Source organism: Grampus griseus, assembly GCF_964374135.1.
Source record: "Grampus griseus genome assembly, chromosome: 8".
In the NCBI taxonomy this organism is placed as follows: Eukaryota; Metazoa; Chordata; class Mammalia; order Artiodactyla; family Delphinidae; genus Grampus; species Grampus griseus.
The window spans coordinates 99937836-99955505 of record NC_139002.1 but is presented as its reverse complement, the minus strand read 5'-3'; the positions used below and the strand labels follow the sequence as shown (position 1 = coordinate 99955505).

The following is a 17670-nucleotide window of genomic DNA, read 5'->3' as shown; positions in this document are numbered from 1 at the left end:
TCCTAATATGTTAATTTTACTGATGAGAAAACCCAGATTAAGTAAAAGGTTAAATGATTTGCCACAACTCACTCAACTAATAAGCAATAGGCCTGGGATTCCAATGCAGACTCCCTGCGCTTTATAAGATCAGTGATCCTTCTAACATACCGCGTTGTTTTGTCCATATAAGACCAAACACAAGCAGGAAGCAGCCATTGCTAACCTGATGCGGCTGCACCAAAATGTTTCATACATACCTGAAGAATCTCTGTTCAAACCGCCATCTGACTGTCCTCCTAACTCTATTCCTAATATATGTCAATTTGGTCTTCTTATCACCTCCAAATTCCCTTCAGAATCATTTCTTTCTCCTTTTCTACCCTACCTCTGTCTTGACCTGGTGATATACCCTCCCTGAATATTCACCCCTACACTCCATAAATTCACACTGAGTACCCACTATGGATAAAATACTGGGATACACAAAGTGAGAGAGACAGACGTGAAAAACTTTACTTAGTTGGTTCTCAGTTTATGTTTGCTGAGTGGACTTTGCCCTCAAGGTGCTTATAATCCCGTAGGGGTGGGGGGCATCTATCACATACATCTGCAGCTCTTGTAAACTCTAAAAGGGGCTAAGAGACAAATATTACCAAACTGTTAAGTTTAACTCAACGCTCAACCAGCCTTCCTCTTATTTTCTCTATTTGCACAGTTCTAGGCACAGAGTAAATGCTTATTTTTCTTGTTTTCTGTTGACGGCCCAGAAGGGATGGGTGTGAAACAGCCACAGAAAACAAGAAAAATAAGAGTCTTTCGTATTTACAAATGGAGGGGGATTTAAGTGAATGGAAACAATAAAAATAGAATTTTGTCATCTGGAGAATAAATCATAATGTAAAGTTGGCAGGTCACAGAAAGAATTGAAAGTTTGCCAGGAGTCCCTTAAACAAAGATCTTGGCTTCCTAGATCCTTTGCTATGATCAGAATGTTCTGGACTCATGATTCTTACGAATCAGTGGGAGAAGTTGCCTCCCCTCCATCTTCCAACTCACTGTAAATTGGTGCATAGATGTTTACTTCTTCATAAAGACGATCTTCTGGAATCTGATGAGGGAAAAAATCATTATCAATCACCAAGAATTTCCTGCCACGAGAAGACTTTCTTAAGAGGCATATCTCATCTCCTTTTGCCTTTCTGAATCTCACCATCTGCCATTACACTGTAATTAATACCTCCATCTCTAACAAACCAAGCCAGATTGCCTGGCCAAGCGGGCTCAGAAGAAATCGTCAGTCATTGAGAAGTTGCTGAGATGATTCTGTGTCTGAACTTTGGTGTATCTCTTGTCTTATACCTCTGTCACTGGAGGAAAGTGATCAGAAAAGGCAGCCAGACTTGAATGCTTCAGGCAAGTGGACAGATGGAGAGAGCATGTTTTATCTGGAAGATCTGAGTAAATGTATGTGCATCAGGTATTGGTAATTCTTTTTCATACGTCAAAGGTGTGAAATGCGTAAGACAAGTGGAAATGCAGTCGGTAGTCACGGGTTAGGGAGGAGACAAGCTTGAGGTTTCAGAGCAAGTGGGAAGGTGAAAGCCAAGAAAAAAGAGAGCAGGAACAAATAGAGCAGAACTATTCTGGGAAAGCAAATGAGCCCAGATACCTGAGTGTCTCCACCACTTGCTACCTGTATATTCATCTCTCATGCTCATCAACTTCAAAGCATCTACATTTTCTAAAATGATGAAGATCCGATTTTCCTAAACTTCTCAGTCACAGGAATATACCGTGAGATTTGTGAGTGGAAAGCTTGATTCAAAACTTGAGATTTGGAAATCAAAGTGCTGAAACTTGGAGAAATGGAATGCTGAAACTGGAAGAAATGTTGCAGGAAACCCAGGCCATACTTTTAAGCAACAAAGCTCGAATTCTTTATCTTATCGTTTAGGATTTAATCTCAGGCCTCCGCCTACCTTATTTCCTTCAATTACTTCTCCAATCCCATAGACGGTGAGTGACACAGCACTGCAAAACCCCAGAATGGTGAGAAACAGGATCATTGCCACAATTTCCTGTTGAATAACAACCAACAACAACCAGAAAGACAAGTAGAGTGACAAGGTAGGTGTCCCAGAAGTACATTCCCTTACAGCAACCCTTGTTTTCATGACCGCCCACCCTCAAGACCAGTTCCTATAAGATGACATGTGGGAAAACCAGGAGATGGTTACTCAAAGCAGATGACTCCACCCTTGCAGAATTCAGCTGGGGGGGCAGGGGAAGGAGGCCGGCACATCTCTGGGTATGAGCCTCCAGAACACTGCATTATGTGATTGAGGTTTCAAGAAAGGATTGTGTTCATGGAAAGGAAGAGAAGGCGTCTTACTGAGATTAAGACCCAGAATCTTAGTCTTCCCACAAAAAATACATACAGCGGAAACAGAAGCCACAAAGCAGATGTCTTTCTCATAAATATCCCGGCAATGGTAGATATAAGCTGAGCTCTTCTTTAGGTTAATGATCAGGATGATGATTCCTATTCCTCCAGCTATGCTGCTGACAGTGTTCGCTCCCAGTCTTCCTCGTATCTGATGACAAAGAACAACATTTAGACTTGGTCCTGCACCTGCCACAGTATTCGATAAACCTGTCTGCATTTCAGGGCTGGATATATCCAATAAACTCTGCATTTACTTAAAATATAGGTGAAAAAGGGAAATCTTGAAAATGTACTTGTGTAATAAGGACCTATAACTTTCTTGCTAGGACTGCATTCAGGAAAAGCCAGTGGATACTCATAGCCTCTCCTCAAATAGACTCCTTCATTGGAAACGAGTCATTTATTTGATCATAGGACTAGAGTATGAGGACAGAGAAGGTGTGAGGTTATTTTTTCAACAAGTGTCAGAGTAGTTACATTTATTGTTTTTAAATGATACAATTGGTATTTTAATGCTTTTATTTTTAGTGATTACATTAAATACAAAGTAGATTGGAAAAATATCACATATCCACATTTGCTCATAAGAGATGATGACGTACCTTTTTCAAGACTCTCAACATTAGATTTTTCTTACCTTCTCAAGGATGGACAAAGACAGAATGCAAACTCACCAGATATGGTACATGTTTCCTTTCAGACATAACTGACACAAATCCAGAAATAGCAAACTGTTCAAAAGGGAGGAGGAAAAAAAAAGAGCATAGTGAGTCTCTGTTCTTCTCTGTGTCCCTTTCACCCCTGTCCTCCAAATAGAAGGTAAAGTTGTGGGTATTTTATAAAGCTCTCCTTTACTTTTAAATTTTATTATTTTATTTTTTATTTCCTATAGAGAGCTTCTCAAAATTAAATGTACATACGAATTATATGAGAGTCTTGTTAAAATGCAAATTCTTACTCAGTAAGTCCTAGATGAGGCCTGAGATTCTTTATTTCTAGCAGGATCCCAGGTGATGCCAACCCTGACAGTCCATGGGTTACTATTAAATATTGTAAGTTCCAGCAGCCCTGGTACGTGATTATAACACTACTCTAATTTTTTGGTAATCATTTGCTTTCATGAGCAACTTGTGTGTTATAGTTGGTCAACTCCTTTGGGCCAGAAACATGTGTCTGTCTCCAGAGTCTGCCATGTATCGTACAGACATATAGTCATTATGAAAATGCATATGGTGAAAGATCTAGTGAAGATATCAACCAATAGCACAAATTAAAACAAAATTCCAAAGATTCAGATTGTATGATGAGTTGAGAGACATCTAATAAGCTGTTTGAAATGAAAAGACAGTAAGGAAGTTTCAAATAAAATATGGCAAAGGTTCAAGGAGAGTCTTGAACGAGTGACCAGAGACCTAAGTATTTAGCAGAGTGCCAAGCCAATGTGATTAGGGTTAAAATAATATATCCTTGTGAATGGAGTGTTGATCCAAAAAACAGCATGGATTAATTGAAAATAATTATGCAAGTGCAAGAAGCCAGACAGTAGACAGAACATGGTGTATAATTCCATTTATATAAAACTCTAGGAAATGCAAACTAATCTATAGTGACAAAAAACAAGTGATTGCCTAAGGATGGGAAGATAGGGGTCGAGGAAGGGAAGGGTTACCAAGGGAAACAAGGAAACTTTTGGCAGTTATGAGTATGTTCATTATATGGATGTGGTAAGGTTTTCACGTGTGTATACATGTGTCAAAATTTATCAAATTGTACACCTTAAAATGTGCCATTTATGGCATGTCTGTTATACTTCAATAAAGCTGTATATTTTTGTGAGCTCATTCAGCCATCTAGTTTCTAAATAGTACAATGACTAAAAAGGATGCACTGAGAAAGCACCTAAAAGAGTTTCTAAGGGGCTTCCCTGGTGGCGCAGCGGTTGAGAGTCTGCCTGCCAATGCAGGGGACAGGGGTTCATGCCCCAGTCCAGGAAGATCCCACATGCCGCGGAGCGGCTGGGCCCGTGAGCCATGGCCTCTGAGCCTGCGCGTCCGGAGCTTGTGCTCCACAACGGGAGAAGCCACAACAGTGAGAGGCCCACGTACCGCAAAAAAAAAAAAAGTTTCTAGGGCACAGTAGAAGTTCCTCAGATGTCAGTCTTCTTCTCCTCACCTCAGCAATCTCTTCCCCCTCCCTTCACTAAGATAACTTTATTGATGGATAGTGTTAGGGGGATTTTTCTGAAGTTGAGTTCTGAAAGTTTAGTTTCAATTTTTATTAGCTAAATGCCTCTTGGGTAATATGTTTAACTTTTATTAATCCCAGGTTTCTCATCTGATAAACGTGTGTTAGCATATTCAACCCAAAGTGCTTCGTAAACTGCAAATATGTATGTATATTTACATATCTACATATTAGAATATATTCATATATTCTAAATACTAGAATAAACAATTGGTCAGATCTGATCTAAATAAAAGAAAAGCCATGTACAGTGTTATTTCAGAGACAATTGTAGACATATACTCACAAATACTGTTCCCCAGAATGGGTAGCCTGCTTTAAATGATGAAAAAAATTCTTCTTTAAATTCTGAATTATTGAACACGGAGCAGACGATTATTCCAAAATAAAAGCATATCAAACTAATCAGAATTTGTGTTACCTGTAGAAAAATGCATAAGTTTTGTGAAATAAGAAGACGTTTTCCTAAGATTACATCAATTTCCTTATAATCGAGGCAAAATGTAAGAAATTGCTTTGGTGTCTTAGGCAGTCCTGAGAAAGTATCCAAATGCAATATTTTCCACTATCATCTGGCCACTCGAAGGATTTATGTAGGCATGACTTAAGGCAGGAATAGCCAGCACATTTCTCCTGTGTCTTTATTTACATTCTCATGGTAGACATCAATAATGGCTCTTTCCATCTAAGAGAAGATAAAGATTCTAAATCCTTCACAGGATGATATTAATCACCTGGCAACTGACCAGAGCTGACAGATCCTATTTGCTATTCTTATCCGGGTCTTCATGAGGAAATGCTTCTTTTTACCCAACAGGGTGCGGTAAGTGTCAAGTTTTCGTCTACCAGGTACTTCACTCCTCTTGAGTCTGAGTGGGGAAACTATGTGGATGCCAACAAATACACTTCCTTAGAGCCAGTCTTTACTCTGGTTGTGATTAGAGGAGGCTCACTCACCCCCAGGAATTCCAGCTCCTTCTTCAAAAGAGTCAGCCACGTTTGGCGTGGTGGGGATAGGGCAGCTTTCTCCAGTAAGTTCTTATCATGGAGAGATACTACTGAAAGTTCAATTTCAGGCACGCTATGAAGTTTAAACAGAAATGCAGCCATGAGAAAATTCTCTAACTCCCTGTGCAAAGCTCTCAACGGACAGGGGCATTGTGCTTGTTTATGTTTCAAAACAATCCTGCAATGAAAATCTTCACTGTAAAGTACAAGAAATTCTGAGGCTCAGAGGGTCCAACTTAGTGGCCAAGATTACTGTCTCATCAATGATTAGATGGAACAAAAGGGAAAAAAAACAAAAACAAAAAAGCCCCAGGCCAAGTCTTATTCTTTTTTTTTTTTTTTTTTTGCGGTGCGCGGGCCTCTCACTGTTGTGGTCTCTCCCGTTGTGGAGCACAGGCTCCGGACGCGCAGGCTCAGCGGCCATGGCTCACGGGCCCAGCCGCTCCACGGCATGTGGGATCTTACCGGACCGGGGCACGAACCCACGTCCCCTGCATCGGCAGGCAGACCCTCAACCACTGCGCCACCAGGGAAGCCCCCAAGTCTTATTCTTAATCTAGAATTATTACCAGGTTCTTTCTCATTAATCTGTATTGATGCGTACAACTAAAAACAATCCAACAGACATGTTTACCTATGCATCTCTCAGTCTTTTTAACATAGAAATGTATCTGAAAATATTTTGTCAATGACACACTCAATTTCATGGGCATAAAGGAATGGTTTTGAAGGATTTGTTGATCTCTATTCCTGTTTTCATCCTCAGAGGAAGCTAACTGGAAATACTGTGTCTTCAGAGTCTACTCAATATTTTGCAATGATATTCAATCCAATATTGATTCCCAAAGCTCTGTCTTTAGTTTCTCCTAAAACCTTTAAGAAGAAAGTCTTAACACATGTTAATTTTTGGTGTTCGAAGGAAAACTAGACTATGCACATCTCCACCAGATTTCACTCTGGGAACAGTTCCCCTCTAAACAGTGCGGCAGGATCCCACAGCTTGAGAGTCACAAAGACTAACCAGAAAGAAGCCCGAGGTCATTTCGAAAACCTTCTGTCCCTTAACACACATCAGACACATAGGCAAGAGATCTCTACTGATAGTATGGGTTGGCCAAAAAGTTCATTCGATTTTTTCCCATAACGTCGTACAGAAAATTGGCCAAACCAACACAAACTCCCCTACCCCATACCCAGAATATGCACCTCTTTTGTTAGAAAACTTAAGTTGTTCCCAATTTAAAAGCTAAGTAAAAACCTTCTTCCCCATCAACCAGAGAGAACTAGTGAAAAAGTATAGCAAATAACTTCTTTATACCCTGTATTTTAGTTAAACCTGATGGGTCCATGCCTATGTTCATGATTTGGCATCTCCCCAGCACTGTGACTATCTCTGGTTCACTAAATGACTGGAAATAGAAGAAAATAATAACCTGTACCTACCTGGTGGGCTCTTGTGGGTTTGGGAGAGCAAGATCTGTTCTTCTCCCAATTTCTGTGTCCATTTTTTCATTAACTGAGCTATACGGTTGTGAAGAGCAGTGTTACAATGAGCCTTGGTGGGGTCCCTCTCACAGAGTCTCCGGATGGTCAGTTAAGATGGGTTGACTCATGACACTGATAACTATCTTCATGCTTAAGACATTGGTCAGAAAGATAATTTTCCTGGCTAAGATCAATAGGGCTTTTCTTGTTATAAGGAAGAGCAGAATTGAGTGGGCTACTGAATAGGGATGAGAGTGAAATGGGGAAATTTGAGACTCCTGGAAGATAATTCTGCCTGAAACCAGCAGGATTTACAGAACCTAAAAATGAGTCGGTTTAGTGGGGACTGAGAAGGTGAGAGAGAACCGCAGGACATAAAGAGATTGGCTTCTCTCCTGGTGCTTTCTCTGCTTGTGACCTGGTTCAGCCATTCCTATGCCAGAAGTTCTCCAATTGTCCTTGGAAGACTTGGCTTCACACGTAATTTAAGGCTGAAGCAGTTTGCAAGTATGAGTGTGTCTTAGTCTCTGAATCTCTGGATTTGTCCTTGACTTCAATATTTATTGTCTTTCTCTTTCTTCCTGTCTTTTGGACAGTGCTTATATATGGCTGTTTGTAGCAGATGGTCTCAGAAACTGGACAGGCAGAGTTCTAAGGCCTGGGAACCATTCCTGATAGTGTGAAAGCTAAGAAGTTTTCACACTGAAGACTCCGTTGTCTACTAAAAGGTTAGGTTGACTCTCTGCTGCCTTGGTTTTTGTGATGGCAAGGATGGGCCTATGGAAACACTGAGGAGCATGAACTTCATAACAAATTCTATGAGTAGATCTAAGCAGCCTTGGCCTGAGCAGTATGCCTAAATTAGGGTCGGAGCTAAACTGACGTGCTTATTTTAATAGCAAATCTAGCTAGACCATAGCAAAATGAAGATACAGGTGAGATTCACAGAGTTGGGACTCTTTTATTTCAGTTTGATTATAGACATAATCTTGAATGGCTCTTCATTAAACTATAAAGATACTACAAAGTTTACCTCTGTGCATCTGTACTGTCTCTCTGGTTTGTGATACAAATTTCTTCTCTTTCTCCAAGAAACGTAAGATGTTTGTGTGAACAGGGGACACTAAAAGATACATTAGCACACCTTTCATAACAAAAATGTATTAACCCACATGCCGTCCTCCCACTGTGTCTTCCAGAATCGGTGGACCTGACCGGTATGTTGTTGGAGTTAATGAAACTCATTCACTTACACATTCCTCCAAAAGGGACTTAATGCTGCATGTCAGGCACTGCTCTTATCTCTGAGCCTGCAGAGATGAACACCATGGTCCCCGCCTTTGTCTGGCTCACCATCTGGCAGAGTAGAACAAAGATAAATAATATATTACCAACATGTCAGAGGCTGCTGGAACACACAGGAGGATGTACAGTTCTACCTCTTAGAGGGTATGTAGAAGTCAAGTAAGAGATTCCCAGAGAAAGTTCACATTTCAGCCAAGACTTCAGATGGTAACCTCAGGAGTTTTCGTTCATTTGCCTCTCCCTCAGTGGAATTAACACCACATCTGCTAAAACAGGGCCTGAAAAAATGCCTGTTTGTGGTGTTTTCTGGGAGTAGTCTATAATAGTTCATTATGTTTGCAGAGAATAATTAGAAATTAAACTTGAGTTGTAGACAGGGGACATTGAGGATGGTCGTTGGTGTTTGTACACAATGCTATTTTGTGAGAATTTTCAACAGAAACTTGCAGCATGCAAATCTGTAACTGAGATGTATCTCGTGATCTTCAACTTGTTTCATGTCTCAGTTTTCACCAGCATCTTCTTCTTACCCCCTTCTGAGATGCTTATCATCTCTGTGCCCTCACTTTTGGTCCTTATAGACATACTCTTTCATCTTTCACAATAGTAAACATTGAAGCCTATGACAAAATGTCTTTTTTTTTTTTTTTGGTGGGGACAATATTATCAAGATGAGTTTTAACCATGCCTCTGACTGAAAGGAAGAGATAATGGCACTAACACTTCCCTCCCACAGCTTATATTTCCTCTTGTTGACAGCACATCTGTCCATGCTTTTCACCCAGTCATCATCTGGCTTCCTCTTTCACAAGCAAAGTTTCTTCTCTCAGATATACACTGGGTTTACTTCCCCAAACTCAAAAGAAATTTGCTTTGAGATCCCATCTGAACAATTGTTTTCTCAAACTGAATGCTCAATTCACTTAAACATGCACGAATTTACTGTTGCAAATTGAAAGTTGCTATGTCTTCGAGGTATTTTCTGATACTCCCAAAGGAATTCCAGTCTCTCTCTCTCTCTCTCTCTCTCTCATTTCTACATCCCAGAGCCAAGTATGCCTTCAATAAATATGGTTCACAGGTGAGAGAGGCTGAGACTGATACAAGCTCCCAATGTTCCATGGGAAACGTGGTTATTAAAATGAAGGAAATGAGAAAATATTGTTTATGAAACAAGATGAGTGTTTCTAAAAGGCTTAGAGCTGAGTTCAGACTTGAAGAGAAAACCTCTGTCTCTTCATTTATATGACTTCGGAAATATTCATGTAGACTATCCAAGGGCTTAAAATCTTTTTGATCTCTTTCTAAAATTGGAGTTGAACTGCTGTCTCAGCCTCTAGGCCACTTAACTGCCAAGGTCCAGCCCATGTTAATTCTTTATTAGCTCACACTCCTTCTATTCTCCAAAATGACACTTTTCAACAAGGAAAATTATAGGTGTGAACTGTGTTTGTCCACTTGTGACAAAGAACATCTGCTCAGAGAGGAAAATGATGAGACCTCTAGCATCACAGACAAGGTGTGGACATCAACTGTTCTGTTCTTTATTACGAATCATTAGCATGTTAGCTTTCTTAAACCCATTCTTCCTTTCTACCTATCCTTCTCACATAATTATATCTGAATGTTTGTTCAAATTCATTTTTACTATTTTCAGTATTATTTCACAACTTTTAGTGACTTCCTATTCTTTATTGGCTTATTTTCTAAACATAATTTCATCTTCTAATACCTTACACATGTTGCATAAAGTGCCTATCCATCCTCATTTTGCTAACCCTGGAGAGTGATGTATCACATGTTTCTTTTCCTGGAGTCCCCTGTGTCACCTCATGCTTCAATCTGGACTGGTTGCCAGTAAACATGCCACTCAGGAATGATCCTAGGACTTCCCATTGCCCTGTTTTATACTGGATTTCCTATTTCCTGACCCCACCTTTGAAGCCAAATCCAGCCTCTGTACCCCGACAGGGAATTAAATCTCGGAGACAGAGTTTTGGGTGAAGTAGCAAAGAACAGCTTTATTGCTTTGCCAGGCAGAGGAGGCAACAGCAGGCTAAGGCTCTCAAAACTGTGTGTTCCAACCTGGAGGGGGGTAGTGAGGAGTTCCATCGTAATGGTTCAAAGAGGGTGTGATCAGCCTGTGGACATTCTTCTGATTGGATGGTGGGGAGGTAAGTGGGAGTCAGCATCATCAACCTTCTGGTTCCAACCCATCTGGGGTCTCCGAGCTAGTGGGCAGCACACTGTTAACTTCTACCACCTAGTGCGGGTTTCAGTATCTGCAAAACAGCTCAAAGATATTGTCGTGTGTGTGTGTGTGTGTGTGTGTGTGTGTGTGTGTGTGTGTGTGTGTGTGTGTGTGTGTGTGTGTGTGTGTGTGTGTGTGTGTGTGTGTGTGTGTGTGTGTGTGTGTGTGTGTGTGTCCCTTGAGGGGAATCAGGACCCTGCCCCAAGGCTGCACTGTTGTTTCTCTTGACTGCTCCTCCCTTGTCCTGCATCCCCTCCCTTCTAATTAACAACTGTTTGAACCTGCCCAGCTGGAACTCAGGGAAGGTCTTGGAGGCTGAATGAAGTCTATTTCCTAATCAAAGAAATGGGGGACACAGAAAGGCTTTTGTGCTCAGAAGCCCCACAGGGTCCTGTTCCATATCACCTTTTACTCTTTCTTAGTATGCTATTGCATGTTGATAGAATATATTCCCTGGTCACATGCTGAGAAACAGTATCTGGGTGGTTTTTTTTTTTTTTGTGGTACGCGGGCCTCTGACTGTTGTGGCCTCTCCTGTTGCGGAGCACAGGCTCCGGATGCACAGGGTCAGCGGCCATGGCTCACGGGCCCAGCCGCTCCGCGGCATGTGGGATCTTCCCGGACCGAGGCACAAATCCGTGTCCCCTGCATCGGCAGGCGGACTCTCAACCACTGCGCCACCAGGGGAGCCCTGGGTGGTATTTTTGAGTCTTTGTTGGCCTGAACATTTCCTTTCTTTAATACCCTTAGACTTAATTGAATTCTAAAGACATATAGAGTTTGAACCAGAAAATGTTTTTTACCCAGAATCATTCACTCCATTTTCTTCCAGCATCTAGATTTCATTTTGAGAATTTCACCCTAATTTTTAATTCCAGATATTTGTATGTGCCATGCATTTTCTCTCTGAAAACTTTTATAATGCCTTTTAATCCATAGAGGTAAGACATACCTAATGTTAAGATTTACTGTAAATCTTATGCATTAATTTTACTGGATGGCCAGTAACCATTTTCAAACTAGAGAGCCATGTGCTTTGTTTTAAAAAATGTTCCCATGGCAGTGAAATAAGTCAGACAAATACTGTATGATACCACTTATATGTGGAATCTAAAAACTACAACAAATTAGTGAATAAAACAAAAAAAAAGCAGACACAGATGTAGACAACAAACTAGTGGTTAGAAGTATGGGGAGGGGGGCAATGCAGTGGGGGGAGAGTGGAAGGTACAAACTGCTGGGTGTAAGACAGGCTCAAGAATGTATTGTACAGCATGGGAAATACAGCCAATATTTTGTAATAACTGTAAGTAACCTTTAAAAATTTTATAAAATATTTAAAACTTTTAAAAAATAAATTTATTTCTTAATTTAATTTTAAAAAGAAACAATTGGAAAAAAATTCCCATGTTTTCTTTTTGGATAAGTTCCTCATAAACTTTTGTTTAATTTTTGTGAACATCTTATTAGGGAGATGGCAGGCATCCAGAATTTGCCTCTTCCATGTTCTTCTTGCATTCAGAATATACCCATCCATCCCAATAGCCTTAATTTGTTTCAGGACTAAGTCCAAAGTCTCATCTAAATATCCTCTGAATCAGATATGGTTGAGACAATTCATTCTGAGGCAAATGCCTAAATTAATGACTCAGATTCTTCTTTAATCAGTATCAAATTGTTGCCATTTACATAACCCCTTATTTGGTTGGGGTTTTATTTTAAACACTTGACTAAATGCATTATCGTTCAATGAAAATAGGAACAAAATAATTCTACAACTTATAATTTTATTTCTGAATTTTTAGCACAATGACAAAGCACATGGTAGGAACACTATATTTATTGAATGAGTTAATGAATGAGTGATAACCAAACATGGATCAGTCAATCACTTCTCCCATGTCCCCAGCTTACTGGTAAACTTGGAGGAAAATGCCTGGACTCATTACACAAATTACAGATTGTAAACTCCAAGGTCTTCTCAAACTGCTAATTCATCAGAGACAATAGGTCTTCATAGAGATTTTTCAGAGGATTCTCTTTGGAGAAAGGTTCACCAGGAACATTCAAAGAGCAATAAAAAATGTTATATTTTTTAAATATCAAGGCATCATTCTCTGTCTCTCTCAGTGACCCCTTAAGTGTTCCAGTTGCTCCCTTTAGCATTCTCTGATTTTATTTTTTCCTCTATTGTTTTTTAGCTCTTACATTTTTGTCACAATCAAATTATGAGTAATGTATTTTTTTTTCTTTCTGAGATATTTCTAAAATATCCCCTCCCTAAGCAATGTCAAAATATTGATTTCAGGATTCCAACTATTCTAAACCACACTATACTGCTTTCCTGTCCCCAGCCTACCCAAGATAAAACCTGGGCTTGACAGAAGGACTTTGGTAAGACTCAATGAAGAAAAGATAAGTAGAAGCACATTGCAACCTATAAAATAATCATTTTAAAAATTGGCTTCCCTGGTGGCGCAGTGGTTGAGAGTCCGCCTGCCGATGCAGGGGACACGGGTTCGTGCCCCGGTCCGGGAAGATCCCACATGCCGCAGAGCGGCTGGGCCCGTGAGCCATGGCCGCTGAGCCTGTGCGTCCGGAGCCTGTGCTCCGCAGCGGGAGAGGCCACAACAGTGAGAGGCTCACGTACCGCAAAAAAAAAAAAGAAAAGAAAAGGATCTAGGAAAGGAGATTGAGAAGGAGGAAAGAAGAAGACAGGAGGAAAAGCGGCTAATCAAGGTTTCCTGGAATCCAAGTGAAGAAATTATTGGAAGGAGGAGCGAGAGACCAGTGCTGCTAATGGGTCAATTAGATGAAGACTGAGAATTGAGCTCTGTGTTACCAACGTGGAAGTGTTCAGTGATCTTAAAGGGAGCAGTTACAGAAGTGTGATGGGGAAGAAAATGAAGCCTTATTGCAGTGGGTTTAGTTGAAACTGGGTAGATAGGAATTGGAGATAGAGTGTAGAGCATTCCTTTAATGAGTTTAGCTACAGGAGGGAAAATGAATTGTGACTGTAACTTGCAGCAGAAAATAAGGTCAAATTTTTTTTTTCTTAGCAGTTATTGGATGCTTATGGGCTGATTAAAAAGATCTAGTAGGAAGAGAATTGGAGTGATGCACTTGCATGGAGAAAAAGAATCTAGTATTCCAGAAGGGGTGCGGGTTTGAAGAAAATCATAGAGGAATCACCTACGGTAAGAGGTTAGAATGAAAAAAATATATCGGTACAGATCTGGCCCATGAAGTAGTTATAGTGGGGGTCTGAAATATCTCCTCCAATGGCTTGAGTTTCTCGGAATAGGAAGCAAGGGAATCAATAGAGAGTAGAGATGAGAAAAAAGGCATTGGCATTTGAGGATAGAGTAGAAATGTGAATGAGCTAGAAAAGTAGTATAAATGGGCAGGTGGTTGAGTGGGAACACGTAATAGAGACTTACTAAGTGTTTAATGAGCACTAAAAATATAGACTACTTAGCTTTCAGCTGTGAAACTAATGGCAGGAGAGTGCCCCCTCAAAATAATTAGAATTAGTTAACTTTAAGAACACACAAATATCAAAAAGCCTTTTTCTAAGCTTCAGATTCATCAGATAATCGTAGTAATCATCCCAGTAATCATATTCACAATCTATATGATTTTCTGAAGATCTACCATCTGAATGCCTTAGGAAAAGAAAATTAATTTTCTTGCACATTAAATGACACTCAGGGTCTCAGCTGGATTCACCAACCTCAACTCTCTTACTGTTAATGGATGACTTATTTCTACTCCTATGACCATAGAAAAAGAAGAACTTCCACTTACCAGTGTTTTTACGGGGTTTTTTTCCCAACTACGACAGATAAGTTTCCTGAAACAATAAACTGCTTGAAAATAGGAAGTGAAGCAGATAAAGGAATGTTAAGTCTCAACCATCTTTTCTTGATCTTTCCTTGGTTAGCAGATACCTAGCGGTACTTGTACAAACTTCCTTTTCAAATTCACATTCTAGAACACAAAATTATACTTGACTTTGCTCATCATTTTATACAAATAAAATTTTAAATGAGTCTAAATTTTGAATAAATGTATAAGATTTTCATTTTGTTTTGTTCTTGGCCTTTTACAGGTTTATATAGGTGTGCATACTTTATCATATAATAAACACACATATTCAGTGTAATTAATTATCTTTATGCTTATGTTTATATTAAAAGTAAATAATATTTATTTACATAATAAGCATATTAAATACCATTCTCATATTCTCACCCAAGCTCCAGATATGGGTTTGATTTATTGGACTAGGTGTTCTAAAAGACCTTTTATACATCTAAGTATCTCTCTGGACATACCCACTAATTTTTTTTTGCAAGTTATTTAAAACTTCGTTTTTTTAAAATTTTTGAATTTTATTTTATTTTTTTATACAGCAGGTTTTTATTAGTCATCAGTTTTATACACATCAGTGTATACATGTCAATCCCAATCACCCAATTCATCACACCACCACCACCACCACCCCCGCCACTTTCCCCCCTTGGTGTCCATACGCTAGTTCTCTACATCTGTGTCTCACTTTCTGCCCTGCAAACCGGTTCATCTACCATTTTTCTAGGTTCCACATATATGTGTTAATATACGATATTTGTTTTTCTCTTTCTGACTTACTTCACTCTGTATGACAGTCTCTAGATCCATCCACGTATCAACAAATGACCCAATTTCGTTCCTTTCTGTGGCTGAGTAATATTCCATTGTATATATGTACCACATCATCTTTATCCATTCGTCTGTCAGTGGGCATGTAGGTTGCTTCCATGACCTGGCTATGGTAAATAGTGCTGCAATGAACATTGGGGTGCATATGTCTTTTGGAATTATGGTTTTCTCTGGGTATATGCCCAGTAGTGGGATTGCTGGATCAGGTGGTAATTTTATTTGTAGTTTTTTAAGGAACCTCCATACTGTTCTCCATAGTGGCTGTATCAATTTACATTCCCACCAACAGTGCAAGAGGGTTCCCTTTTCTCCACACCCTCTCCAGCATTTGTTGTTTGTAGATTTTCTGATGACGCCTGTTCTAACTGCTGAGAGGTGGTACCTCATTGTAGTTTTGATTTTCATTTCTCTAATAATTAGTGATGTTGAGCAGCTTTTCATGTGCTTCTTGGCCATCTGTATGTCTTCTTTGGAAAATGTCTATTTAGGTCTTCTGCCCATATTTGAATTGGGTTGTTTGCTTTTTAATATTGAGGTGCATGAGCTGTTTATATATTTTGGAGATTAATTCTTTATCTGTTGATTCGTTTGCAAATATTTTCTCCCATTCTGAGGGTTGTCTTTTTACCTTGTTTATAGTTTCCTTTGCTGTGCAAAAGCTTTTAAGTTTCATTAGGTCCCATTTGTTTATATTTGTTTTTATTTCCATTACTCTAGGAGGTGGATCAGAAAAGATCTTGCTGTGATTTATGTCAAAGAGTGTTCTTCTTATGTTTTCCTCTAAGAGTTTTATAGTGTCCGGTCTTACATTTAGGTTTCTAATCCATTTTGAGTTTATTTTTGTGTATGGTGTTAGGGAGTGTTCTAATTTCATTCTTTTACATGCAGCTGTCCAGTTTTCCCATCACCACTTACTGAAGAGACTGTCTTTTCTCCATTGTATATCCTTGCCTCCTTTGTCATAGATTAGTTGACCATAGGTGCATGGGTTTATCTCTGGGCTTTCTATCCTGTTCCATTGATCTGTATTTCTGTTTTTGTGCCAGTACTATAGTGTCTTGATTACTGTAGCTTTGTAGTGTAGTCTGAAGTCACGGAGTCTGATTCCTCCAGCTCCATTTATTTCCCTCAAGACTGCTTTGGCTATTCAGGGTTTTTTGTGTCTCCATACAAATTTTAAGATTTTCTGTTCTAGTTCCGTAAAAAATGCCATTGGTAATTTCATAGGGATTGCATTGAATCTGTAGATTGCTTTAGGTAGTATAGTCATGTTTACAATATTGATTCTTGCAATCCAAGAACATGGTATATTTCTCCATCTGTTGGTATCATCTTTAATTTCTTTCATCAGTGTCTTTTAGTTTTCTGCATACAGGTCTTTTGTCTCCCTAGGTAGGTTTATTCTTAGGTACTTTAGTCTTTGTGTTGCCATGGTAAATGGGAGCGTTTCCTTAATTTCTCTTTCAGAATTTTCATCATTAGTGTATAGGAATGAAGAGTTTCCTGTGCATTAATTTTGTATCCTGCAACTTTACCAAATTCATTGATTAGCTCTAGTAGTTTTCTGGTGGCATCTTTAGGATTCTCTATGTATAGCATCATGTATTCTGCAAACAGTGACAGTTTTAATTCTTCTTTTCTGATTTGGATTCCTCTTATTTCTTTTTCTTCTCTGATTGCCATGGCTAGGACTTCCAAAACTATGTTGAATAATAGTGGTGAGAGTAGACATCCTTGTCTTGTTCCTGATCTTAGAGGAAATGCTTTCAGTTTTTCCCCATTGAAAATGATGTTTGCTGTGGGTTTGTCATATATTGCCTTTATTATGTTGAGGTAGGTTCCCTCTATGCCCACTTTCTGGAGATTTTTTTAATCATAAATGGGTGTTGAATTTTGTCAAAAGCTTTTTCTGCATCTATTGAGATGATCATATGGTTTTTATTCTTCAATTTGTTAATATGGTGTATCACATTGATTTGCGTGTATTGAAGAATCCTTGCATCCCCGGGATAAATCCCATTTGATCATGGTGTATGATCTTTTTAATGTGTTGTTGGGTTCTGTTTGCTAGTATTTTGTTGAGAATTTTTGCATCTATATTCATTCAAGTGATATTGGTCTGTAATTTTCTTTTTTTGTAGTATCTTTGTCTGGTTTTGGTATAAGGGTGATGGTGGCCTCATACAATGAGTTTGGGAGTGTTCCTTCCTCTGCAATTATTTAGAAGAGTTTGAGAAGGATGGGT

The 17670-nt window shown here is 39.3% G+C and overlaps 1 protein-coding gene across 1 annotated transcript; it reads right to left on the bottom strand.

Moving 5' to 3' along the window:
* Positions 1-991: 991 nt before the first annotated feature.
* On the bottom strand, positions 992-7185 carry LOC309826343 (high affinity immunoglobulin epsilon receptor subunit beta-like; the record flags this gene model as incomplete). The annotated part of the gene is made up of 7 exons (XM_082660437.1): positions 992-1090; positions 1962-2060; positions 2421-2576; positions 3103-3159; positions 4959-5093; positions 5630-5753; positions 7124-7185. The coding sequence occupies 7 exons, from the start codon at positions 7183-7185 to the stop codon at positions 992-994; spliced, it is 732 nt and encodes a 243-aa protein (XP_082516563.1).
* Positions 7186-17670: the final 10485 nt, after the last annotated feature.